This window comes from Panthera leo, chromosome A1 (genome assembly GCF_018350215.1).
Source record: "Panthera leo isolate Ple1 chromosome A1, P.leo_Ple1_pat1.1, whole genome shotgun sequence".
Lineage (NCBI taxonomy): Eukaryota > Metazoa > Chordata > Mammalia > Carnivora > Felidae > Panthera > Panthera leo.
In genome coordinates this window covers 230,057,471-230,084,519 of record NC_056679.1, presented here as the reverse complement: position 1 = coordinate 230,084,519, position 27,049 = coordinate 230,057,471, and the positions used below count along the sequence as shown (strand labels likewise).

The 27,049-nt window shown below is 43.5% G+C and overlaps 1 protein-coding gene across 4 annotated transcripts in view; it reads right to left on the bottom strand.

The window, feature by feature from the left end:
• CTNND2 (catenin delta 2) overlaps positions 1-27,049 on the bottom strand; it is a 925,778-nt gene that overhangs the window by 191,093 nt on the left and 707,636 nt on the right. For all 4 annotated transcript variants that reach the window (XM_042953082.1, XM_042953076.1, XM_042953088.1 and 1 more), the window contains one exon: positions 26,158-26,371. In XM_042953082.1, coding sequence (XP_042809016.1) covers positions 26,158-26,371 — 214 coding nt within the window. The remainder of the gene's footprint in view (positions 1-26,157; positions 26,372-27,049) is intronic.

Here is a 27,049-nt window from a genome sequence, read left to right as displayed (position 1 = left end):
GAATGAGTTCCTACTGATCTATCTAGTAATCTCCACGCTCTTCTCCAACCACACTACTGGGAAAGCCCAGTTTCCTTACCTCAGCTTGCAACAATGGGGACTCAGGATTCGTGTAATCTTAACTGGACTCTGTGGTCATGATTCTGATGCATTATTTGTAGCTTGAAATATCACAATAAGCTAACCGTTCTCACCACCTCTGTTTATCCCAAACTAGGCTACTTATTCCAATTCATCATGTCACTGCTGTCAGATTAATGCTCCCACTCCACAGTAGGGATTCATGTCCTACTCAACAACCATCTGTTTGTCCCCATAACCAACAGATTTAAGAACAAATGACACCACCAAGGGCAAATGACATAATTAAAGACCAAGGTGGTAGGATTTGCTGACATGTTTTTAAGTAAATTTGTTACATAAACTCTTACTAATAAGAGTAAGGACAATAACATTAAAACATAACCTCTCTTCTGGGGTCCGAGCTAATGAGGTCCAGGTATGCAATCCTGGACTGAATGTTATAAGCAGATGGAGTTTATAACACCTGTAAAGATGGATCAGTATTATATTTCTTAGCAAACTTCAACAAATCCCCAAACACTTGGATTTTCAGTGAGAACTTATATAAGTTAAAGTTTGGGTTCCAAGTAGAAAGTGAGTTGTAGATATTCTGTTCCTAAGACTCAAGGGAAATCCTTGTGCTTTTGTTTCTAAGTGTCTAGATAGGAAAACTGATGTTCAATGAAAAATTCAAGGCATCTAGGGGCGCCTGGGTGGCTCAGTCAGTTGAGCGTCCGACTTCAGCTCAGGTCATGATCTCACGGTTCATGAGTTCAAGCCCTGCATTGGGCTCTCTGCTGATGGCTCAGAGCCTGGAGCCTGCTTTGGATTCTGTGTCTCCCTCTCTCTCTCTGCCACTCCCCGACTTGTGCTCTGTCCCTCTCTGTCTCTCAAAAATAAATAAATGTAAAAAAAAATAGACAAATAAATTTTAAAAAATTCAAGGCGTCTGGGGGTGCCTGGGTGGCTCAGTTGGTTGAGCATCCCACTCTTGATTTTGGCTCAGATCATGGTCTCTTGGTTCATGGTGAGCCCCTCATCTGGCTCTGTGCTGATAGCCCATGGAGCCTGCTTGTGATTCTCTTTCTCCTTCTCTCTCTGCCCTTCCTTCACAGTCTCTCTGCTCATCCCCTGTGCATGTGCTCTCTCTCTCACAATAAATAAGTTAAAAATAGTTCAAGGTATTTTATTTTCAGTTTCCTACCAACTCTATATCTAACAAACTATGTGTAGTCAGTACTCATACTGTTATTATTTTTTTTTTTAATTTTTTTTAACGTTTATTTATTTTTGAGACAGAGAGAGACAGAGCATGAACGGGGGAGGGTCAGAGAGAGGGAGACACAGAATCCGAAACAGGCTCCAGGCTCTGAGCTGTCAGCACAGAGCCCGACGCGGGGCTCGAACTCACGGACTGTGAGATCATGACCGGAGCCAAAGTCGGCCGCTTAACCGACTGAGCCACCCAGGCGCCCCAATACTGTTATTTTTTCAAAAAAAGACAAAAAAATTCTTGGTCTACTCAAGAACATAAAGGCACTACTTATTTGAGACTCCAAACTTTTTTAATAGAAAATTAGTCAAAACATATGTACAAATTTATGTACAAAATACATGCACCGCAAATGATTAATGACAGCTTTTACCTATCAACTCCTAGAGAGTAAAAAAAAAAATATTTAGTTGAAGCGAGAGTTTGAGGGACATCATTTCTTTGGTTCTTGCTTAGAGCTATTAGACCTACGATATGTCCTCATTAAATGACATACAATTAATTATTAGACAGAAATGCTTGTATCATCCATTAATATCCTAAAACAGATCTTGCGAAACAACCTTTGTGATCTTTGACATTAAGCTGTTCCTTATGGCAATAGTTAGACAGCATTGCCAATTATTTCTTCCGCTGACTTATGATTTGTGATGCTGAAAGCCTATCATTAGATGAAAAGTATCCTCAATTCTATGATAAGAACACATGCACCAATTAATTAACAAAATATGTTGTTTCTATCAGATAATTGTGTATATGAGGTAACTCATCAATTCCTGGTAGCTACTGGTATGGTGGTGGTGATGGTGGAGGTGGTGATGGTGGAGGTGGTAATAGAGATGGTGGTGGAGATGGTGGGGGTGGGGGGGGGTGGGGAGGGGGACGGTGGTAGAGGTAGTAGTGGTGGTGGTGGAGATAAGGATGATGGTGAAGATGGTAGTGGTGGAGACAGGGACGGTGTTGGAGACGTGGTGGTGGTGGTGGAGTTGGTGAAGGTGGTGGTGGCAGAAGTGGAGGTGGTGGTGGTGGAGGTGGTTGGTCGAGTTGGTGGAGGTGGAGGTGGTGGTGGTGGTGGGAGTGGAGGTGGTGGAGGTGGTGGTCGAGTTGGTGGAGGTGGAGGTGGTGGTGGTGGTGGGAGTGGAGGTGGTGGTGGAGGTGGTGGAGGTGGTTGGTCGAGTTGGTGGAGGTGGAGGTGGTGGTGGTGGTGGGAGTGGAGGTGGTGGAGGTGGTGGTCGAGTTGGTGGAGGTGGAGGTGGTGGTGGTGGTGGGAGTGGAGGTGGTGGAGGTGGAGGTGGTGGTGGAGAGAGCAGTGGAGGTGGTGGTGACAGTGAGGGGGCGGTGTGATGATGGTTGTAGAGTTGAAGGCAATAAAGTTGAACAGGCAGAGTTGAAAGAGACAATAAGTTGGCCTAGAATCCAAGCCGGGTTTGTCCTGTTTGAGATGGAAAAGCTCTCTTTCATTGCCCTTCTTATCCTTGCACGAGCGGCTGGTACTCTCTACAGAAGCGTTAACATACTGCCACCCAGGACATCTCCTACGTGCTCTCACCAGGAAAGGAGAGGCGGATGAACAGTCAGTGAAGAGGCAAGTCTGCCACTGTGGTAACCCCCTCTCTCTGGAAGCAGAAAGGGGGGACACAACAGTGGTTGCTAGCTGTCTGTCTGAATACGTTTGAGACGTAGATTGTAGATATGCAGCTCAATAAACAAGAGAGAAACCGGAATAGAGTTTCCAACAACGTCACCCAGGGAAAATTTACCAAACTCCATCCATATACTGGGTTGAGCATCATGGATACGAAGATGACTATGACACCGTTCCTGCCCTTGAGGAGCTTATGGGTTAATATTCCTAATAGGAGGAGTTGATACTGAATATCTGTCATACGGCATGAAAGGAAAATCTCTCATAACAACATGGAGATGGGTGTATGATGAATATGCCTCAATATGAAAGACGGCACCAGCAAATGAAGGGAAGCGCAAATGAGGAAGCCTAGAGTATTTGAGATGAGAGAAGTCAGTAGAGCCTGGTAGAATTTTATCATTTTAAAAATCATACGTAACATTAGAAATGTATAGTATATAAACTTTTGCCATTAAAATTAATTATACCCAGAGGAATCCTATTTAAAAACTTTCACCTGGAAAAGAATATAATGATTATCAATCTGGTGTACAAGGGTGATAAATACAATCTATTGGAGATTATTTATTTATTTATTTATTTATTTATTTATTTATTTATTTATTATTTTAACAGTTTGTTTATTTTGAGAAACAGAGACAGAGTGTGTGTGCATGCATGCGCATGTGAGCGGAAGAGAGGCAGTAGAGACAGGGAGACGGAGAATCCCAAGCAGGTTCTGCACTGATACTGCCTGATTTGGGGCTCGATCTCATGAACCGTGAGATCATGACCTGAGCTGAAACCAAGAGTCAGACGCTTAAGCTACTGAGCCACCCAGGCACCCCTGTTGATCTTATATTTATCTATTAGAAAGACATATTTCTTTAAAAAGGAAAAACCTATGCTTTACTGGTCTCTGAGAATACACAACTACAATAGTTCATAGATCAAAAATTCTTATTTATAATTTTTCTCATAGAGACAGCATACATTTTATAATAATTTATTAATTATGGAGCTGGTATATTTGGTAATAAGCAATTTTTCTTGGCTTGAGTAGATTTTCTCAGTTTCACACGCCCACATTTTTTTTGGATATAAACATTTCAAGATAAATCACATAAATATTTATTTTTAGAGAGAAAAGCAGAGCACTGCACTATATTTCCTAAGATAAGGCTACCATTTTAAATATAAATTATGCCTTTAAACATATGTATTTACATATATAACACTGACAATCTATGATACCTCCAATTCTTTTCAAAAAGAGATTTTTTTGTAAGAGGAGACGTGGTTGTTTAAAACCACACTCTCCCCTTTACTCCTAAAAGTAAATTTGAGGTCTAGGGACATTTCATCTAATTTACACCCTTGCATTAAAAGCTTAAACTATTCCTAGAATAATTAAGCCTGGATAATATCTAACTTCACACACACACACACACACACTTTATACACGAGAAAACGTATTTTTACTCTAACCTGATTCTGTTTAAACAAAGTACAAGGGAGAACTTTTGGTTTGGGACCTATGATGTTAGTCTTTTAATGTTTCCTTCTCATCCCCACGTGGAGATAATGGCAATGACATGCTTCTCACTTGCTGGGAATCATGACTCTGCTCTTTGAGGAGAAAACTTAGAACACTGACCTGCATGCAAGGAAGGCTGAGCCTGGGACACCAATTCTGTAACGAGCAAAGGAAGTAGGAAACATGGGCTCAAAATGGAACACATCTACTTTGAAGGTAGAATTCTAGGTTAATTGTTAAAGCATTCAGAGAAAAAGAGATAACTGTGATTGGTTGAGAACTCGCTTACAAATTTCACATACCGAAAGCAGAAATGATGCTCGTGCGCCCTCTGTATCGTCGGGTCTGCACCGCGGTGCCTGCAAGAAGGTGGGCTGACTCCTGCGGCGCCCACCGGTCCCTTGTCCGTCCCAAGAGCTCAGCTGAGCGAGACCCTCTTGGTCCCCCTTCTCTGGAGCAAACACGGAAACGGGAGTCGGCTCCTCGGGGAACCAAAGTGAGATGTGCACACGATGTGTACTGAGATGTGTGACGGCGTGAACTGGCCACTGCCATGAAGGATCCCCGTGCAGCAGGAATCCGAATCCGAGCTCGAATCCGAGCTGATCCCTCTTGCTCACGGCTGGGGTCCGGCAGGACTGACCACTCCAGGCAGCCTGGAGGCCTGGGGCGGGCAGAGTCAGTAGGCGGGCCCAGGAGGATCTGGAGAAGAACTCAAGCTCTGTGCAGGTTGGGGACTGGGACGGGCCTGGGCAGGTGGGGTCAGCCCGGCAGCTACTGACAGGCAGGGCGGGGAAGCCTCCTAGGAGAGAACTGGTTTGAGTGGAGACCAGGCACCATGAGCAGAGTTCAGTGATGGCGAGTGAGGACTCGAGGACCAGAACGAGAGCCATTACTTGAACTTGTCCCCGGCCCAGTGACTAGGAAGGCACAGAGGGAAAGATGAAGGAGGCTGTTTTTGTAGTGCCTGGAGCATGGGAAGCTCTGTTGAGGGATTCCAGAACAAACTGGAAAGCCAAGGGCAGCGGGGCCGTGCTTCTACGTCTGGGTCGCACGCCGCCTCTTAGCTCTGGCCTCCTGGGGGCTCAGGGCAGATGTGGGGCCACTTTGCCCAGGGAGCAGCAGGTGACACTGTGACAGCAGGCAGAGTGCTACACGCCACGCTCAGGGAGCAGCGGCAACGGGGGGGTGGGGCAGGGAACTGCACAGCCCTCCGGGAGCCCCAAGGATGTTCGAGCCAAGCATCGTGTAGGAAACAGATACACAAGGGAAGCTGGGGACCGCAGTCCTTCCAACGCGGGTCTGTGCCTGGCGGAGCAGCGGCCAGGCTGTGAGAGGGATGTAAATGTGTGACAAACGCAGGGGCTACTTGCGTGATGTGGGTGCGTAAGCACACCAGCGTGTGTCAACGTGTGCACATGCTTGCACTGCACACGGATGCCCACACGTGTGTGTGCCAGCGCCACACCGGAGGACAGAGATGAATGGGAGACAGTTGGTATTTCAATAGATTTGCCTGCAACCTTTCTCTTCCCTCACCTGTGTCTAGGCAACTCGATTCTTCCACAGCCCACAACCCTCCAGACTCTGACTGCAGGCCACTGCCCTCACCTTACCACTGTTCAACTCTTACTGTTGGAGATCTTTCTCAAGGATTTGGGAGTATTTGTTTACAACAGGCACAGCAAAGGAAACCTGGGGACAGTTAGAGCGGAGATACAATGCCAAGAGAAGCTATGGGCTGGGGTCCTTGCAAATTTCATATGTCAGACGGACTTTCTGCAGCCTAATGATTTTTTAAAAAGTAATTTGCATAGATATAGCTGTTTCCATAGCAACCCAGATAGGGTTACATTTAGCAAAGCTACCGAGAGATGGTGAGACGGCTCCCTGGAGGTAAAAGGACTTTTAATAAGACCCTGGTGTTTGGAGGTTCATCAGCTAACTGGAGAGAGCAATTCCTTTCCTTCCTTCCTTTAGTGTGGCTAAGTTAATCAGACTTGCTTGCTTATGGGAGAGTTCCCATCCTGGGGTCACATGATCATTTCTTTCTCTTCAATCCCATTTTCATTAGATTCAAGTTATAAATACTTAGTTGTGCTCAATGTGAAGTTTATACATGACAATAAAATTTCACGTCTGTGTTTGCACACTCCGATAGCTAAGTTAATAGCAAGGGCAGTTTTGCAGAAAATTATTAAATTGATAAACTGCTTGAAAATCCTAAATGACCCATGTTCATCTTATCATTGTAACTGTGTGTTAAATACAAATTTCTCTTTCCTGCTAATTTAACAAAACATTAGGGAGTCTACTGAAAGCGCCATGGAAGGTAAAGTGACTTACCACTGTCCTGCCTATAAATGTTCTTCATGAAAGGTACATGTGATCGGGCATTCTAAGTGGTTACATGTATCGGAAAATGCCTTCAGGGTCAGAAACAAAAAGGAAAGCTTCTACACTCGTTCTGTCTGAGAAAGATACCCCAAAGTTGAGGCTCCACTGCCAAAGAAAAGGAAATGTATTTAGTTTTCTTCTCTCTCTTTGAACTCTCTTTTCTCTCATTGCTGTGAGCGAGCTTGGAACTCGTACAAAATTAGACACCTGCTCCATCCAGACTAGGAAATCACTTAAAAAGATAGATGCATAAATCCTCAACAAAATATTAGCAAACTGAATCTAAGAATACATTATAAAAATCATTCACCATGATCAAGTGTGATTTATTCCAGGGACACAAGGGTGGGTCAATAATCACAAATCCATCAATGTGATACATCACATCAATAAGAGAAAGGACAAAAGCCACGTATCATCTCGATAGGGGCAGAAAACTCATTTCACAAAGTATGCTATCCATTCATGATAAAAACTCTCAATAAAGTAGGCCTAGAGAGAGCACACCTCAGCATAATAAAGAACATGTATGAAAACCCCACATATAGGAACACCACACTCAATGGTGAAGAACTGAGAGCTTGTCCCTCAGGATCAGGAACAAGACAAGGGTGTTCACTCTCATCAGTTTTATTCTACAGGGTACTGGAAGTCGTAGCTGCAACAATCAAACAAGAAAAAGAGAAAAAAGGCATCCAAGTTGGTAAAGAAGTAAACCTTTCACTATTTGCAGACTACATGATACCATATATGGAAAACCCTAAAGACTCCACCAAAAAACTACTTAGTAGAATGGATAAATGAATTCAGTAAGGTCCCAGGGCACAAAATCAATACACGGAAATCTGTTGCATTTCTACACGCTAATAATGAAGTAGCAGAAAGAGAACAGTAAGAAAATAATTCTGTTTACAGTTGCACGAAAAAGAATAAAATACCTGGAAGAAATGTAACCAAAGAGGTAGAAGGCCTGTACTCCAACAACTATAAAAAATTGAAGGTGACACAAACAAGTGGGCAGATATTCCATGCTCCTGGACTGAAGAACCAATATTGTTAAAATGTCTACACTACCCTCAAGCAATCTACATATTTAATGTAATCCTTAGCAAAGTACCAATAGCAGTTTTCACAGAACTAGAACAAATAACCCTAAAAGTTGTATGAAACCACAAAAGATCCTGAATCGCAAGGCAATCTTAGGAAAGAAGAATGAAGCCAAAGGTATTGCAATACTAGATTTCAAGATATGCTACAAAGCTGTAGTGATCAAAGCATAAAACTCCTAGAAGAAAACATACGTAGTAATTTCTTGGACATCGGCCATAGAAACATTTTTCTAGATACGTCTCCTCAGGCAAAGGAAACAAAAGCAAAAATAAACTATTGGGACTACACCAAATAATAAGGTTTCACATAGCAATGGAAATCATCAACAGGACAGCAAGGAAACTCACTGAATGGGAGAAGATATGTGCAATGACATATCCAATAAGAGGTTAATATCCAAAACATACAAAGAACTTATACAGCTCAACGCCCAAAAAACAATCTGATTTTTTAAAATGTGCAGAAGACTTGAATAGACATTTTTTCCCAAGAAGATATACAAATGGCCGACCAGTAAAAAGATGCTCAACATCACTCATCATCAGGGAAATGCAAATCAAAACCACAATGAGATACTAGCTCAGACCTACTGAAATGGCTAGAATTAAAACTACAAGAAATAATAAGTGTTGGCAAGGATGTGGAGAAAAAGGGACCCTCACGTGCTGTCAGTGGGAATGCAAGTTGGTGCAGCCACTATGGAAAACAGTACGGACGTTTCTTAAAAAGAATTAAAAACAGAATTACCACACAATCCAATAATTCCACTATTGGGAATTTACCCAAAGAATACAAAAACCCTAATTCAAAAAGATATATACACTTCTATGTTTACTATATCATTATTTACAATATCCAAGATATGGAAGCAACCCAAGTGTCCACCCATGGGTGGATGGGTAAAGACGTGATATGTGTGTGTTTGTGTATGTGGGTGTGTAGGTGTGTGAGTGTGTACATACAACATACACAAAATGGAATATTACTTGGTCATAAAAAAGAATGAAACCTTGACATTTGCAACAACATGGATGGACCCAGATGGCGTAATGCTAAATGAAGTAAGTCAGAGGGGTGCCTGGGTCGCTCAGTTGGTTGGGCGTCTGACTTTGGCTTGGGTCATGATCTCATGGTCTGTGAGTTGAAGTCCCACATCAGGCTCTGTGCTGATGGCTCAGAGCCTGGAGCCTGCTTTGGATTCTGTGTCTTCCTCTCTCTCTGCCCCTCCCCTGCTCACGCTCTGTCTCTCTCTCTGTGTCTCAAAAATAGACATTGAAAAAAATTAAAAAAAAAAAAAGAAAGATGTCAGAGAAAGACAAATACAAGATGATTTCCCTCATATGCGGAATTTAAGAAAACAAAGAAAGAGACAAAACCCCAGGCTCTTAAATACAGAGAACTGATGGTTATCAGAGGGGAGGTGGGGGGGGGGGGAGGGATGGATGAACTAGGAGACGGAGGTCAAAGTACACTTATTCTGAGCAGCACTAAGCAAAGCTGAGAAACGTTGTACACTTGAAACTAATAGAACACTTCATGTTAATTATACATCAGTAAAAACTAACAAAACTAAAACAAAATATTAAACATCTGCTCCACCTGGACTATAAAATCACTTAAAGGGCAAACAAAACTGAAACAAAACAAATACCACTACAGCCAATATCTAAGGCTTCTTATTGTTAATAAAAGTGTTTTCTGACCGCTTTGGAATCCGTATTTCTCAGTCTTAGACTTCTGAGCATATTCCTGCCTCTCGCTAACTCTCAATGGAAAGAATTTTGAGTGAAGAGTAAAACACGGAAGACAACGTCTCCTCATCTGAAAACAAATCTTTTAACATAAAACGTGAGGAATGGAAGTAGCCTTCTTACTGCTGACACTTACGAACGTAAAATGTGGTTAACTATGAAATCTATCTGGAAAGCAGATGAGAGTACGTATTCATTTTTCAATGAAGTAACCACAAAGATGGGCTTCAGAAACTCTATTTGTGAACAGACCAGGTACGCCACTTGACAATGGAGTTGAGTTGATGAATGAAAATCCATTTGCTCAAAAAAACCAAAAATCCAACATGCATGAAAGCCACACCGAGTGTAGAGCAAATGGCTCTTTTTCCTAATGTGTATCTTTAGTTTAAGTACTAAATGTGTTTGTTATGGGACGGCTTCATGTGAGGTGCTGAATACCGTTATGCCTGAGTTTCTACATTTCCAAAGGGTCTGCAAGAAATTTCCAAACTTTTCAGTCGGACAGCTGTCATTTGTGCCCCAAATGAATTCTTGCTCACTATGGTGAATGAATACCGTGTGACCCCGGGAGCACTTCTAGTAATATTTGTGTGAGGCAACTCAAGTCACATAGGGAATTATTTTTTTAAACATGTTTCAGCGTGTATTCATTGATTTATTTAGTTTTGAGAGTCAGAGAGAGAGACAGGGCTCGAGTAGGGTACGGACAGAGTCAGGGAGACAGAATCCGAAGCAGGCTCCAGGCTCTGAGCGGTCAGCACAGAGCCCACTGCGGGGCTTGAACCCACAAACCGCGACATCACGACCCGAGCTCAAGTTGGAGGCTTAACTGGCTGAGCCACCCAGGCGTCTCAGGTTATGTAAGAAGTATAAAGCGGGACACCCACGACTGCTTCCTCCCCTTCCCCAGAAGAGGCGCCTGGCTTCTTGGAGGGTGTTAGATTAAAAGGCAAATATGCATGGAGACAGAAGACCAGAACTGTCTGAAGCAGGCAGCATTCAAGGAAGGTAGCCGCAGCAGATATCCAGACGGCACCTACCCTCTAAGGGGTGGCATGTGGGATGCCCACACACGCACAGGAGTGACACAATTGAATTTATTCTTGGGAAAGGAGGAGCCCTTCTGTAAGTACTGGGTGTGTTTTCTTCTCCTGCTCTCATTATCTGAAAACCAAACTCCCGTCCATCTTTCAAACCCACGACAAACATTAATTTCTTCATTAAGCCTTTCCTGATCCCCTAGAGTGAGAATTCCCTTTCCTCCCTGAAGCTTTTCCAGCCCTGTCTCGGTGCTTACGTTGTAGAACAGTTATCCACGTGGATGTACCCTCTCTCACACTTGATCGACAGCTCCTTGGGGCTCGGACATAACCTGGCACACGCAGGAAAGAAAGGTGGACAGGAAGGCCAGCTGCCGAGGACAACTTCCCTATTTCTCTGGGATTACGAGGCTCTGTGGTGCAGGTCCCCGAGTTGGGAAATCATTCCAAAGAGCTTCTTCTTCGGGGCTGTCCCTCAGGAGGGTGCCGCGGTGATGGCACACAGCTTCCGTGAAGGCAAATACGCCACCGATCCCGACGGGCAGCCCACCGGGAGAGTGAGTCACTACGGGAACACGGTTGGGTGCATGCAGACAAAGCGGTGGCTCCTCCCCTGCCAGGTGGAGTCTCATCCTCCGAGGGACAACCAGGAAGGAGGCTGATTTTGCACATTTCATTGGGAATAACAAATAAAAACATCTGTTGAAAAGGAAACCAGGTGTTGGGCAGGAGATGTGTACCTTCTTTAATTCTCCCCTTTCCTCCAGGATCCGGTGGGGATTTCGACGTTGTGTTCATTAACACTAGTTAATGTAATTTTTGTGATAATTGTAGAGCAAATAGAGCAAACTCTCAAATATAATTAGGGAAAAGTGTTTCTAATTAACTTGTAACTCGTGAGTCGCAAACTAGAGCCACAAATCAGTTATGCATTGTCACACCGAACAAGTAAAATACGCTGTACATTTCCATCCGGGCAAATAAACAAAACAAAACGAAACGCCCTTGGCAATCCTTTCCCGTGAACCTTTACAACGTCTCAGCATTGCTCTGGAACGTAATTGTAGGTAAGCACAGGTGTGTTTCATACCATCGGCACCGGCGATCCTAGGGGTGAGCAATGAAGGCAACCCCACGCAGTCTGGGGACATCCAACACGCACCTCGAGAGCGTGCCGAACGGTGCGCTCGGATGGGTGTGCAGAGGTTCTAACGAAACCCTCATGGGTTCTGTAGGGAAACGGAGACCGTGGGAGTTGCAAGCCCCGTCCCGGTCAACAGCACCCTCGGTGACAGCTGCTTCCCTACCGCTGGCTGTCAGTTAGGGGACAGACTGTCACAGGGGACCGCTGCTGCCTTTGTTAGAAGTGCCCTCACTTTCTTCTCTCTCACGTGAGCAGGCACACTGAAATAAGAGGTAACTTCAAATTCATCCTAATTTGCAGAAACGAGAAACGAGCCGAGCATTTTCTTTGGATAATTGAGTTATTACTCCTTGCAACAGATTGTTTTGGCATCTCTCAAGACATACCTGTGCCTCCCACGCCCCCATCCCTCTGCTGCTCACTGTGGTAACTGCTGGCCTGGAGAGAGCAGAAAGTGATGTTCCTCAAACGTGCACGATCATGACAACTGCCAGAGGGTCTTGTGAAAATACGGATTCCCAGGCTATTACCATAGAGATCTGGGGCCCAGAAATCTTCATTTGATTGGGGGAATTGGGAGATCATGGGTAGAGTATAAAGAGAACAGGCTTCGGGAACAGAGGGTTAGGGAATGTATTGCGTGCCAGCTGGGACATTGAGCAAGCTCCTTTAAGCCTGTCCTCTGGGGACCTCTGGGCATATTTAAGGCACCCAGCATGATGACTAGTAAGTGACGGGTGTTCAGGAATGTTTATTCTGTCTTGAAACATAAGAATGCAAAGAATACCGGGCTTTTCAGGTTAGGCACATCGGGGAGCAATGAGAATGTAAAACACAGGAAATAATGTAACATCTCAGCTCCGGAAACACCTACCAGTATCCTCCCCTGTGGCTAATGTAATAAAGAAGGGTTCTAATACTGATTTCTACAGTCAACAAGTCTATATTTTACCATAACATAAACTAGAACTCCTTAACAAACACTTTCTATCAAAACGACTTGCTCACTGGAACACTTCCATCTAAGCTAACATACACCATCATTTGGAGCTTTTCATTTCTTGAAGCGAAGCTTCATTCTAAGTAATAAATTTCCATTACTTTCTAATCTCCTTAGCCTGCTCCATTTTTCATCATAGCGCTTCTTGAAATGACAGGTTTATTGTCTGTCTTGTCCACCACAACACAAGCCCTCTGAGAGCAGGGCTCTGAATTTTAAGTCTGCAACATTCCACAACAGTTCTGTTAATGGCTATTAAAATCACACTCAAAGTTTTGATTTTTTCTACTTCTTTACATGTAAATGAACGGAAACCCAAGACCTCCTCCAGCTATGCCTTTTATTTCTGCCTTCCTCCAGCTAGCTCCCTGAACACAAGCATCGCCATCTTGGCCATTAGGAAGAGGGCCATGCCCCAGGGATGGCCTGTGGCTAGAACGTACCTGGGTATTCACCAAACACCTGTATCCAGAGGACCTACGCCTCACTGCCACCCAGTACATGCTCAACAAACATGTGTCTAACGAATGAATGAATTAGACTCATAGCCTACAGACTGGCTTCAATCTCTAGAATTAAGAATGGGGTGAGCAGGAAGGTAATGGTGTGAATTTTCTAACTCGGTTAGACGTGGCCTGGCTGGGGAAGAAATTAGGAATCAGAACTAGTCCTGTGTGGAGGGTTGTAAGTTTTGCTGTTCCCATTTGGTTATCATCGGGCTATCTGCTATAGAGAGATAAGCCTAATATGGTGAAAATGACAATTTAGAGGAGGCGAGAGCAGACATCTCTCTAAAGAATGCGTGAGCTATGTAGCGTATTAGGAAATGAGTTGGGGGCAAGTGGCAGACCAACCACAAACACCTGTCTCTTCTACCCTTCGATGGAGTGCTGCGGAATTCTTCAGGCCTGCTGTTCCCTTCCTGTGGATGGAGCACAATTACTGGAGCACAGACCCTCACTCACTCTTCCCCTGGTAGGAGGAGGGACTTGTCCAAACAATCCGCGGCATGCATCGTTTGGCTCAGCTCTGTCTGTCCTTCCTCCTCCTGGGAATGAGTGGCCAGAGGAAACTCTGGTTCCTCTAGTCTCCGCAGGATATGTCCCGGGGGGCTGTCAGAGGAACAGGAAGGCTTCCCCGACCCAACTGCTGCCTGTGCAATAGTGGATACGTCTGCCTAATTCTGGGCTTCATTATTAGCAAACCCGCTTGGTAAACAGGCCTAGAACCTGGCTTCCAATCTGACTTCTAAGAGTAATGGTTTGATAATGTGGCTTCCTTCTTCATTTTGTTCAGAACTTGGCGTAGAAAAGAGGGTAAAAGCGGGTGTAGTAGAGGGTTGTATAAACTATGGCCTGAGGGCTAGCTATTTGCCTTTATACATAAAGTTTTATTGAAACATAGCTACATCCGATTTTTTATGTACTGTCTATAGCTGTTTTCACCCAACATAGGTAGAATTGAGTAGTTGTAACAGAGATGTTATAGCCGACGAGCTAAAATAGTTATCATCTGGCCTTTTACAGATAAGGTTTGCCAATTCCTGTTCTGGGATCTAGAGGAATGCTAGAAAGGCACGCTGCTGCCAGAGCCATGCTTTCATGTTTGAAAGCAAAGGAAAAGTAAAGGAAGGCAGGACTCATTTCCAGCCAACACTGCTGTCCCTAACACGCTAAAAGGAGAGTCCAAATGCAGAAGCAAGTTCAACAGATGGAAACTTAACTGAACCTTCCTGGAAATTGCAGCAGAGGAGGAGAGGCATCCAGTGAGAGCAGCCGAAAGAGGTGACGGCAGGCCTGGATCCCGGGGCCTGGAACAGGGACAAGCGGGCACAGAGCGGAGGTGCCCCCGGATGCCCGAGTTTCTGTTGAGGGAGACTCTGCAGGCTTTGTAGGGATAGACAATGTCAGGGGTCCACAGGGCAGCTCGGGGAAATAGCCCTGGTGGCAGAGGACTGACATGTGGCAGTGGAGGTGTGCCACACAGTGATCACACTCTGTGTGGCACTGCACAGCCAAGAAACCCAACCTCCAAAGAGGAAATTAAAAATCAAAGGTGTCAAATCTGCAGGAAGGGAATTAAGTCACTTCAGTAAGACCCGGTGTGGCGTGGGGTGGCGGCGGGGGCGAGAGGGGGCGGTTGTGCTGTGTCAGCCTAGCTGAGCTGGAACGATGCCTCCCAGAATTCCCTTTCCTCCTCGTTTCCAGGGTAATGATGTCCACAGGAGAAATCTGCAGGCAACCTGGCAGGTGCCAGGGAAACAGCAGGTGCTGAACTCTGATGGCTGTAGGCCCAGGGCACCAAGCTTTGCCATGGCCTGTGTGCACTTTCATGGCCTCGCCTTCTGGGTGTGGGGCCACGGCCAGCGGCAAAGCTGCTGTTCTCACTACTTCTCCTTCTTCAGCAATCCATGTCCTGCAGCAGGCACGCGTGGAACGCCGTGGCCAAAGGAGCCAGGTTTTGTGTTTTTCTCATGAGGCCAATATTCAGCCAACGGGAGGCAGAAGAGGGTGCCTCTCTACCCTCACAGGTGCCAGCTGGTCTTCCTGAGCTTGCCTTCTTCATATCGAGCTTGTCATCCTGATCTCTACCTCCTGACCCACGTCAACTTCACATTCAGCACCAAACACAGCCTTCCTCAGACGTCTTCACTAGCTCCTACGTTGTACCAAGTTTCACCCAGATAATAAATCCCTTTACTGTATCACCTACACTGCTCATGCTTTTCCGGTCAAATCACAGCTGAGATGCCTAGTGTTGGGGTGGCTTCCACTGCCAATATCTAAATGTTGCAAGAGGGCAGCAATGTTTCCAATTTCATGGAAGGATTAATCTTCCCTTCAACCAGTAAATGCGTGACACCAAAATCTACCTTTTGCTTGGATTTTGTCCCCTGATTCAATTTAAGCTCACCGATGGTGGACCCTGGAAGTCAGGCACCACCAGACGGGCTTCTCCTGACTGACTACATCCAAAAAGATCTCTAATTACTCATCTTCCCTCAAATACTGTGGTTGGCAGAATAATGGTCCTCCAAAAATTTCCATGCCCTAATCCCCATAAGCTATGTTACCTTTTATTGAAAATGTGATTAATTTAAGACGGGCAGATTATCTTAGAGATTCACTCCTGGCGGCAGTCAGAGGGAAATGTGCCTACAGAAGACTTCTCAGAGATGTGATGCTGCTGGCTCTGACGACAGGGGAAGTGGGTCTCCAGTCAACAAGGGAAGTGGGTCTCCAGCCAACAGGGGAAGTGGGTATTCAGTCAACAGGGGAAGTGGGTCTCAGTCAACAGGGAAAGTGGGTCTCCAGTCAACAAGGGAAGTGGGTCTCCAGCCAACAGGGGAAGTGGGTATCCAGTCCAGGAATGTGGGCAGCTCCAATAGCCAGAAAAGGCAACAACATACCCTAAAGTTTCCAGAAAGGAACACAGCCCTGTTGACATCCTGATTTTAGCACGGTGAGACTTATGTTGGACTTCTAACCTCCAGAACTGGAAGATAATAAACTGCATTGTTTTCAGTGGCTAGATTTGTGGAAATATGTTGTAGCAGCAAAATGTAACAGATACAGACTTCACTGGGTACCTGTCATGGCCTTGTCTGGGGCTGCTATTGGGGTACACACCTGTGTTGGGATAACTGCTCTCAGGGCTTAGCATGGCTCCTTTTCTAAAGATGACGCATCATGGGCCAGCGTTCACACCCCTGGAGAGTCATGGGTAGGATTTCACACTGGAACAATGCATCTTTGAGGCCCTTAAAGTATATCAACAATTCCTGCGTGAGGTAGCTCTGAGCCACCTAAAGAGGGATGGAGGGACAGTGAAGACTTCTGGCAGAGGCTGCAAGGAATTGAAAGGTTGGGGAGGATGATTTTTATACTTTAGCTAGCTTAAGAATTGTAGACTTTGAACTTTAACACACAATGGCAAGAGATATTGATTTTTAGGCTTTAATTCCTTTGAACTTTAATGTCTTTGGACTCCAACATAAAAGTGGATTGAAACTTTGATTTTTAATTTCTCCTTGGGAATTTGATATTTGGAGGGGTTTATATTAAAATTCGAAGCATCTCTGCATTGCTGGCATTTCATTATTGGAACGTCTCTATTCATTTTTATCTTTGTGATGCTGTTTAATCTTATGGAAGAACCTCTGATATGCTATGTTAGACAACATGGTGGACATTATTTGGGATAAGAAATAAGTGTGGGATTTAACTTTACACTTTGGGAACACAGTGACCCTGGATTTGATTTAAATGATGTGCTACCCTCATCCATTTCAGTGCCTTTTAATATAATATATAAAATGCCCACCAGGAGTCCCAGGTTATCACCAAAAAAACCCAGGAAGATAGAGGATAGGCTAGCTTGAAAAATGCTTAGCTCCTGCTTTGGAGAGATGAGCCATGCCTCTAGGTGATCACAGCCAATAGGATTAGAAAAAAACAGGTTGGAGGATGCTAGTCGGGAAAATGCTTCCCCTCTATTCCAGTGTCTCTTTCCATGAAAGGTATTTAGTTAACGTTACACCCTAGACTTATGCTGCAAGAGTAAACCCTCTTGGCAAACAGACCTAAAGAAATGCTTCCACGTTGGCTTCTATCAGCAATAGAGACAATACTTAGTAATATTCACACTTTGTCTTATCTATGGAACTGTTCAGAATTCATGCAGGCAAGAGATTATCAATAGGGACATAATGGAATAAAGAAGAGAATGGAAGGAGTAACCTAGCAGATGAGACATTTTATCATGTTTCTGTAAGATGCAAACCAGATGGAGGGGAGTTGGCTGATGAAGTTGCAATGGAAGCCAGCACAGCCCAGGATGAACACAGAGGGGACTCCATGCCAATGATCCAATGTGGTGACTGCCTGTCCTGGTGGAACCTAGGGAAGATTCATGTTCAGAGAAGGCAGGCACAGGGAATGTAGAAATGAGAAGGGAGGGTACCCAAGGGTGACTGATTCAAAGGAAGCAGCTGCCCACCCTCTCATTATCCATTCCTGCCTGGGTGCAGAGAACACCTCGCCCCCACACTGTCCACTCCTACCCAGGTGGAAAAAATACCCGGCAGCCAGAAAATTGCTGGCCCCTCCCTAAAGGGCAGACAAATAAACAACTCAGAAGAATATTCTCCAAAGAGATTGACTGCACGGGAGGAGAATGGAAAAGCTAATGTGGATATCTGAGCCTTAGAGAAAAGCTCTCCTCATCAAGATCCTTAAAGGATTCCCCATCACAACAGCTCATGCTTACCTGCTCACCTGAAGTCAAGTTCACAGTTAACAAGCTTCATGGGTAAGCACAGAGCTCAAACTCTCTACTCTTTCTGTCTTAAAAATGAACAAAGAATTCATCATTTTTCTATGGTTGAGTAATATTCCATTGTGTGTGTGTGTGTGTGTGTGTGTGTGTGTGTGTGTATACCAAATCTTTACCTGTTCATCAGTTGATTGGCACTTGGACTGTTTACATAATTTGAAAGTTCACTGTGTATAAACAGTCAGTAGCATCTTTCCTTAAAATACATGGTTTTATAAATTTATGTGTAGAAGCATATGGAAATAGCCGTGTCCTCAATTGCTTGAAACTACACTGTGTATAAACCTTTATTAAAGTGACATCTTCTTTCATCAAAAAAAAAAATGGGTAGACAACTGGTCTCTATGCATTTAAAGTAAGTGTGCAAAATCAATGAGAAGACCCCCATAAAAACAAATAGAAAGAAATGACAACAGAGAAAAGTCAGATGATTCATGATGAACAGAAAACAAACCTTAGTTCAAAATAATATCCTGATTAAAATTCCAGAATTGTTTACGTTCATAGAATAAGTACAGAGGTTATAAAAAACACAAAGGGGAGTTCTTAAGATTGAAATGAGAACACTGTTAATACCACTAATAGTATCTCAGTATATCCCTGCAAAAAACTCCCTCATGGGTAGGTTGAGAGTAATGTGGGATACTGAAGAGATCTCTCACCATGTATGATAAAAAGAAAAAGGGCTCCAAATTATGTAAGCAAATATAAGAGAGAGGAAAAGTCCAAGAGGTCCAAAATCTGACTATCAATAATCCTAAAAAGAGAGGATAGAGAAAATGAATACATTAAAAAAAATAAAAATATAGTTTTCTGGCACTGTAGATCATGACTCTTTAAACTGAAAATGTCTAACATCAGTGAATTTTTAAAAAGGCAAATACCTAGATATATCACCACAGACTTTTATGTCTCAAGGATAAAATTATATCATAGAAGATATTCCTGAGAAAAATAATTTCTATCCCTCCATATCTAATGAATGTCAATCATGTATGAGGATTTAGCGACATTTTCAGAATTTCATCACCTAAGCACCTTAATTAATTAATATTTGGAAGTTATAAAAGAACAAACCAAGAAAGAGGAGGGCCTGGGATCTAGGAGATAGACATTCCAAACCTGGAGAGCAATACAGCAGTTCTAGAGAGCAGTCATCTAATTCTGCCCTCAAAATAGAGGGTTCATGAGCTCTCTGGAAAACCAGGGAATTAATGATGATAGAAATCACGGACAAAGTTGAGTTGGTGGGCATTATAGATGATGAAGGATGTTAGATATGATGCCAGAAGTGTACTCCTTTGACAAGGATCATTACTTTGGACCCATTGGGAAAGAAATGTGATGGCTGGGTACCACATGGATCTGCTCTTCCATCATAATGCAAAGGCTAATCTCTGGCTTTCAACTTTTGAATCAAGCTATAGACAAACCTGGAAGACTGACTATGGTGACAGAATAGATTGCAAATACATCCAACCTTGACAATGTCAAAGTCAAGTACGGCGACAGAGATTGTGAAGAAGGGTGAGGACAGAAGAGTACTATTATTTTTATCTTATAATATGGGTGATGAGACCATGTCTTTATTATACAGAAGAAATAGAGGCTCAACCTTGAAGTTATTGACTGAATGTACTGAGGAACCAAAAATAATGGGAAAGGAAAAGGCATGAGTGGTGAAAATGTGAAAAATCCTTCTCCACCATACTAGAAAGTCAGTATGAAAAGACTATGATCATTGAATTATATAGAGTGAAATAAGCATATTATTTAAAGACATGGAATAAACAGGAGAAAACTAAAAGACAAAGCAGAGGCTAAGGCTGAAAGCCTCTGAGAGGCTGCGAGTGTCCAAAACCAGAGGACAGATGAGGCAGCTGGGGACTCTTGTTTTCATTATAAGCATTTTTATGCAATTTCATTTTTTGACCATATAGATCCATTACTTTGATTAAAAATACTAAAGTGCATTAAGTTATCATCTTTGCCACTTCAGATCCTTCACAAGTAATTGCTTTAAAAAGATGCATTATGGGTGCCTGGGTGACTCAGTCGGTCAAGTGACTGACTCTTGGTTTCAGCTCAGGTCATGATCTCATGGCTCATGGGTTCAAGCCCCGCATCGGGCTCTGCACTGACAGCTGCAGAGCCTGCTTGGGATTCTCTGTCTCCCTCTCTCTCTCTCTCTCTCAAAAATAAATAAACATTAAAAAAAAGATGCATTATGGAATGAGGCCAACAGGGTCTTCTTTATTTTAAACCTGGCAACACTATTACGCCCTCATGGTTCTGCATTTATTTGCATTGTCTTCTTTCCTGGGCCAACACATGTGTTTGCTCACATCTGGGAAAAGATGAAAAACTCCCTCGATCTGGGTCTGTAATAGATTCCTAGGGCTGCCACCGCAGATCGAGTGAACTAAACAACCGAAACTTACATGGTCAGAGTTCTGGAGGCTGGAAGTGAAAGGTGAAGATGTCACCGGCATTAGTTCCTTCCGAGGCTGTGAGGAGAATCTGCTCTGGGCCCCCCTCCTGGGTTCTGGTGTTTTCGGGCCATCTGTGTGGCGCTCCTTGCCTCGCAAAAGCATTACCCCATCTCTGCCTTTATGTTCACATGGCCCCTCCCTGTGTGTGTCCGTGTCCAAATTTCTTCTCTTCGTAAGGACACCAGCTATATGAGATTAAGGAACCACCCTAATCTAGTATCCTAATTTAACTAATTACATCTGAGTCACATTTTGAAGGGCTACCGGTTAGGGCTTCCACGTATGAATTTGGGGGTGGGGTGTACATAATTCAGCTTCTAACCGACGCGGCTTGAAATCAACGGACCTAATGCTAGTCAGTAAAATAAACTGAGGCTTATCTCTTTCATTAGTTAAATCAGGATAGACTATTCGAGTATCTGAAACATAAGATGGAAGAAAACACAGCTCTTGGAGAAGCAGAACTCTTCAGGACACTTGCTTTCAACAGAAATAAAAGTTATTTATTAGGTTTTATGGTTTAATAAAAAGTGGCTTATCGTGATTTGTAAAGCATTCTGAAATCTTTAGTTGGGCATTTCAAAATTTAGGTTGATTATATCCATATTTGGAGAGAGAAAAATTATATCAGTCAAGCCCAAAGGACATGCAGAATTTGTAACCAAAGTTTATTTGGATATTTCCAGTAATTGCTAGCATATAATAGCTTCAACTGGATTTAAATAAAATTCTGATCATCTCATAGCAATTATTGCATAGGAAGAAAATTATTTATTGCAAGGCCTAATAGGCAGAGGCAGAACATATTCTGCTGTGGATAGACACCGCAGTGCAAACAGGCAGCTTTTTTTTTAAAGTATGTATGTCTATGTGTTCAATGTGAATGCATGTAAATAGCTCAATTTTAACATTTTATTATTGTTCAAATAGTTTGCCAAGGAATATTCAGTAAATAATTTAAAGCTCTCCAAGAACATTTCTTTCTTCTAGTTTTTTATTGGTTATAATTTGGCACTCTAGATCCTTCTGGTTATAGGGCTTGGCTCTATCTAATCTAAAAATCTCGTTTAGAAACATGCTTTATTATTTTTTTAAAAAAAATCACCAACACTGTTCTTTCCAATATTTGTTTATAAAACATCCCAGCTTGTAAATATCTAAAGAGGAATTCAAAGGCAACTTCACCCTTCCAGTGTATTCTAAAACGCACTGGTTTTCATGCATTTGCTAATATTCAGGGAGAGGAATGCAAGAGAAAAAGCTCCCTTGTACTGGCAGGGCTCCATCATGTACCATGTTGTTACTCCTTGCTAGACTCGGAATTAGGCCTGCTGAAGAATTACAATGGAAGTAAAGGGCATAGTTGCTTCACTACTTAAATCACTATTTTATTAATTCATGTATGCACATCTAACCTAATTCCAAAAAGACTTTAAGGAAACTCCACACCCGAAAAACAAATAATCCAGTGGAGAAATGGGCAGAAAACATGAATAGACACTTCTATAAAGAAGACATCCAGATGGCCAACAGGCACACGAAAAGATGCTCAATGTCACTCCTCATCAGGGAAACACAAATCAAAACCACACTGAGATACCATCTCACGCCGGTCAGAGTGGCTAAAAGGAACAAATCAGGAGACTATAGATGTTGGCGAGGATGTGGAAAAACGGGAACCCTCTTGCACTGTTGGTGGGAATGCAAACTGGTGCAGCCACTCTGGAAAACAGTGTGGAGGTTCCTCAAAAATTAAAAATAGATCTACCCTATGACCCAGCAATAGCATTGCTAGGAATTTACCCAAGGGATACAGGAGTGCTGATGCATAGGGGCACTTGTACCCCAATGTTTATAACAGCACTCTCAACAATAGCCAAATTATGGAAAGAGCCTAAGTGGCCATCAACTGACGAACGGATAAAGAAATTGTGGTTTATATACACAATGGAATACTATGTGGCAACGAGAAAGAATGAAGTCTGGCCTTTTGTAGCAACGTGGATGGAACTGGAGAGTGTGATGCTACATGAACCAAGTCATCCAGAGAAAGACAGATACCATATGGTTTCACTCTTATGTGGATCCTGAGAAACTTAACAGAAGACCATGGGGGGAGGGGAAGGAAGAAAAAAAGTTAGAGAGGGAGGGAGCCAAACCGTAAGAGACTCTTAAAGACTGAGAACAATCTGAGGGTTGATGGGGGGTGGAAGGAGGGGAGGGTGGGTGATGGGCATTGAGGAGGGCACCTGTTGGGATGAGCACTGGGTGTTGTATGGAAACCAATTTGACAATAAATTTCATATTAGAAAAAACAGGAGGGTCCTTGTGACAATGTGACAGCAGCAGTGAAGAGCAGCTTTTATGACTCCATCCTCCAGGGCCATCATGAGCCTTGGTGCTCATCTAATTAAGTTTCTAAAATGTGGACACATTTGTCAGAAACTTCCCTTTCAATATCTAGCAGCCGGCATTACATGGGTGGGAGAGTTCCCACCAGAGCCTCCAACCATCACAGTGGGCTTTGTCGTAAGCATGGCAGTGCCGGTGTGGGTCTGCTGAACATCAGCCCCGCATGTGCAGATGTCCAAGGGTTCGCACACGCCTGATGGCCGCAGAAATTCCAAAGCATCTGAGAAATGAACAATAAGGATGAACGGAGACCGTGGGCTTAGTGTAGCAAAGCATCTGCCAGGCTTGCGGGGAGACAAGAGTCTCAGAGGAGGCGTGGAAAGAGAAAGATAAGAAAAATGGACGATTTGATGTCCTCGAGGTTAAATCAGTTAGCTGTACTAAAATACTGGATTCCCACAGTTCCCCAGGAGCCAACGGAATCCAAGCTTTCGTAGCTCACCTTGGCAGATGAGTGCTGGGATGGTGCTGAAGACGAAAATGACCCTCTAAAGCTCTTTGAGGGATATTCATTTGAATCCTTTTACTTTGGTTCAGGCAGTAGAATCAGCTCTCGCTGGATCTGCATCACTGATGCTATGCCTAAACAGAAGTCAGCAGAACCTTGCCGGTTTCCAGGCACCCTCAGATTTCTGCCAGCATGGGGGTTCAGAAGCCTTTGTTATTACAGACTGGCCCGCAGCAGCAATTCCTTCCATGCTGGAATGTTCTTGCACATGCTTGCTTCTAACTTCTCTTTCTGGAGCAGTAGCTTTGCCAAGATGCTTATTGTTTTTCAAGAGTATCTACCAGGGAAACCTCAGAAGCCATGGGCTTCAACCCATCAAAATGTTTTAACAACATGTTTTTCTTTGGGAAAAGTAAAACTCATGCATGAAGTTCAGCCATGCATGGTAAGTCCATGACTCCGGAACGGCAGAAAGTATCTACTGAAGTAGCAAGCACTGTCTTTCCAGAACTGTTCAGCCCCCGTGGCTTGGATGGAGTCATGACAGAAGACAGCATTTCTTTCAGGAGGGGAAGTGGAATTGAGTTTCAGCCCCCAGCACATGCTTATGAAGAAACACTGAGTCGTGACATGACAATGGGTACAAAGCTTTGCCAAGAAAGGAAACTTCTTGACATTCTGAAGAGGTTACCTGCCTCTGATGTTTACACACGAGGCTCACATAGAAATTTTCCATGTTGCCCAGATGCATAAAATGGGAGACATCCGGCATCTGTCAGAAGCAGTGTTTTGGAGTGGCTTCCAATGTCAGAAGAGGCAGGAGCATGTTGCAGTGGACGATGTCATGGGACAGAGGTATGCTGCCATTTTCTTTCTGGTTTAAGCCATCAATCACCTCAGCCTTTTGCATGTGGCCGAATTTCCTTGGCAATGAGATAAGCCACCAAAGAGGGTTTGTGTTGGGGCAAATCCAAATTTCGGTAAAATTTTGAAATCATGAAATGGACGCATAATGTGCACAGCACAAGGTGCTGCTTTAGTTCTGTTGGCCTCGTGCTCCCATTGGCACGGCCTTCATGCCCAGAAGCGCCATGATGTTTTCCATCACACGTATTGAGTCCTTTCTCTCAATATGAAAGTAGGGATGGGGGTTCATAACCATAATGGCAAGGCACATTTCCAATTATTTAACTTACCCCAAAACGGTCCTACACATCATAATATCTGATGATAATAGTTTTACCTTTAATGGCCCATATTAGTTTGGTGTGAAACATCATTTTAATAGCACTGTAAACTTAATGACGATATTCTTCCATGAGGACAATTCTCCACTTAGAGAAATGAAAACAAAACAAAACAAAACAAAAGGAACTGGGGTCTAGTTCTAATTTAGCTAAGAGTGCAAAAGAAATGTGACAATAATCTTGAAGGGTGTACCTTTAAGAAAATACGCTGAGGCTGAGAGTCTTGACCTCACATTGAGCCAAAATTGATGCCTCTCAGCTTGGGTAAAGTATTTTCTTAAATAAACAAGATCACATATACCTCATGAGCATAGCTACAAGGAAGTTTTAGAATCAAGACAGAAGGAAGATCAGTAGCATCACGGAGGATTAGAGACCCCTTTCTTGAGTCAACTTTGCAATCCGTTTGCCAAACGCTTGCAGGGGAACTTTGATGAACCCAAACCCGAATATCGCCAACAATATGGGTCACCAAGAGGAGTAATCCGAAATCCCATCTTGAGGCCCCTTCTGTTGTTAGCATTTCAACAAGTATAACTGCACATTTCGGAGGTGAGGGATGAGAGTGATGGCATTCACACGGATTTTACTGCATTCACACGTATTCCAAGAAAGGTACTGCTAAATGCTTACAAGTTCTCACTCTTCAAATCCTCGTGGCTCTCTGAGGTGCTACTCTAGTGATCTCCACTTTACAAAGCCCCAAAGTTCTACGTTCACAGAAAGGCTTTCTCTCATGTTCACATTCGAAAAATTCCCTAACATGTAATCCTATCACCTGGGAACCTGGACTAGGCATACATTTTTTTTTTTTTTTTTCAAGAAAATAACTGTTAAGTACACTAAGACCTCTCTTGTTAGGTACACTAAGACCTCTCTTCCTAGCCACGTTATAAACAAGAATATCCACCTTCCTAACGGTCACTCACGTATTTTGTCCTTTCATCAATTTTTGTTAAATGCCATTTTAATGATGACCTATAGGTACTGTAAGACGCTGAACCACTTCCAAATCAAGGGACAGAACTGAAATACGGTCATAGGATTTTAGGAGGGTAATGGTTCCTGGATTCTAATGCTCTAATTTGGCTACTCCATGTGTGTGAAATTAGATGATCCGTGGAGCCCCTTGTTCCGCACATGCGTACTGGGACCTGCCCACGGCGTGAGCCCTCCGAGAGGCCCTGCTCCACCACACTTGGTTAGCACTTTTGTTGCCATGCTGGATGATGGCGATTTCATCTTGAGAGGCGGGCGTGCCGTTAACAAGGATGCTCACCTGTGACCAGCTCCCGGATCTCCAGGTCGGTGGTCTTGCGGAGTAACCTCACCAGTGCTGGGATGCCGCCGCAGTTTTTCAGGGCAATTTTGTTATCGTCATTGGCCTTCCCATACACCAAGTTTCTCAAGGCCCCACAGGCACTACGGTGGACCTCCGTCATCCGATGATCTAGCAGGTCCACCAGGAGCTGGATGCCTCCTTGTCTCCTTATCTGCAAGAGCACAGGGAACAACTTTTGCCTTAGAGAGTCAGAAGCTGTCGCCACGTAAACTAAAACAGGTTTTTTCCCTGTGAAGCTGTCGCTACAATGAATTTCACTGAACTGCATTAGAGCCCACAAAGGAAAAAGCAAGCAAACCCGTGTTCTCCTTAGATGTGATCGCCTCACTTTGAGGAATACCCCAGCGGTAAAACGTCAAACATACTTCCTTTCGAGTTCTAGATTTTAAGAAAGGTGATTGTAACTTCATAATGGGTGGACATTTCTCTATAAAAATATGGCACATACTCATTGCATGAAGTAGATAGGAGGACGAAAGATGTTTCTCACTCCTGAGACTTAATTACATTTAACCTCTGTCTTAACGGGCTGTGGGACTGATGTGCAAAATGTTAAAATTAGGCTTAATTGGAAAATTCTCTCAGCATTTCAAAGGAACCAGAAGTAAATGAGAAACCAGGACGGACACAAGGACTCTCATCTAAGAAGCTCGGGAAAGTAAGAAAGTCACAATTAGAGCCGGTCGGAACACTAAGACCAACGCATGTCATGCTTAACTCAGGTATTAGATTAATTAACAAAGTCACATTAAATTCTGATGTTCTTGTTAGCCAAAATAGTTTTGATTTTTTTAAAATAAGTACATGGAGAAAAAAAAAACTCCTTGCA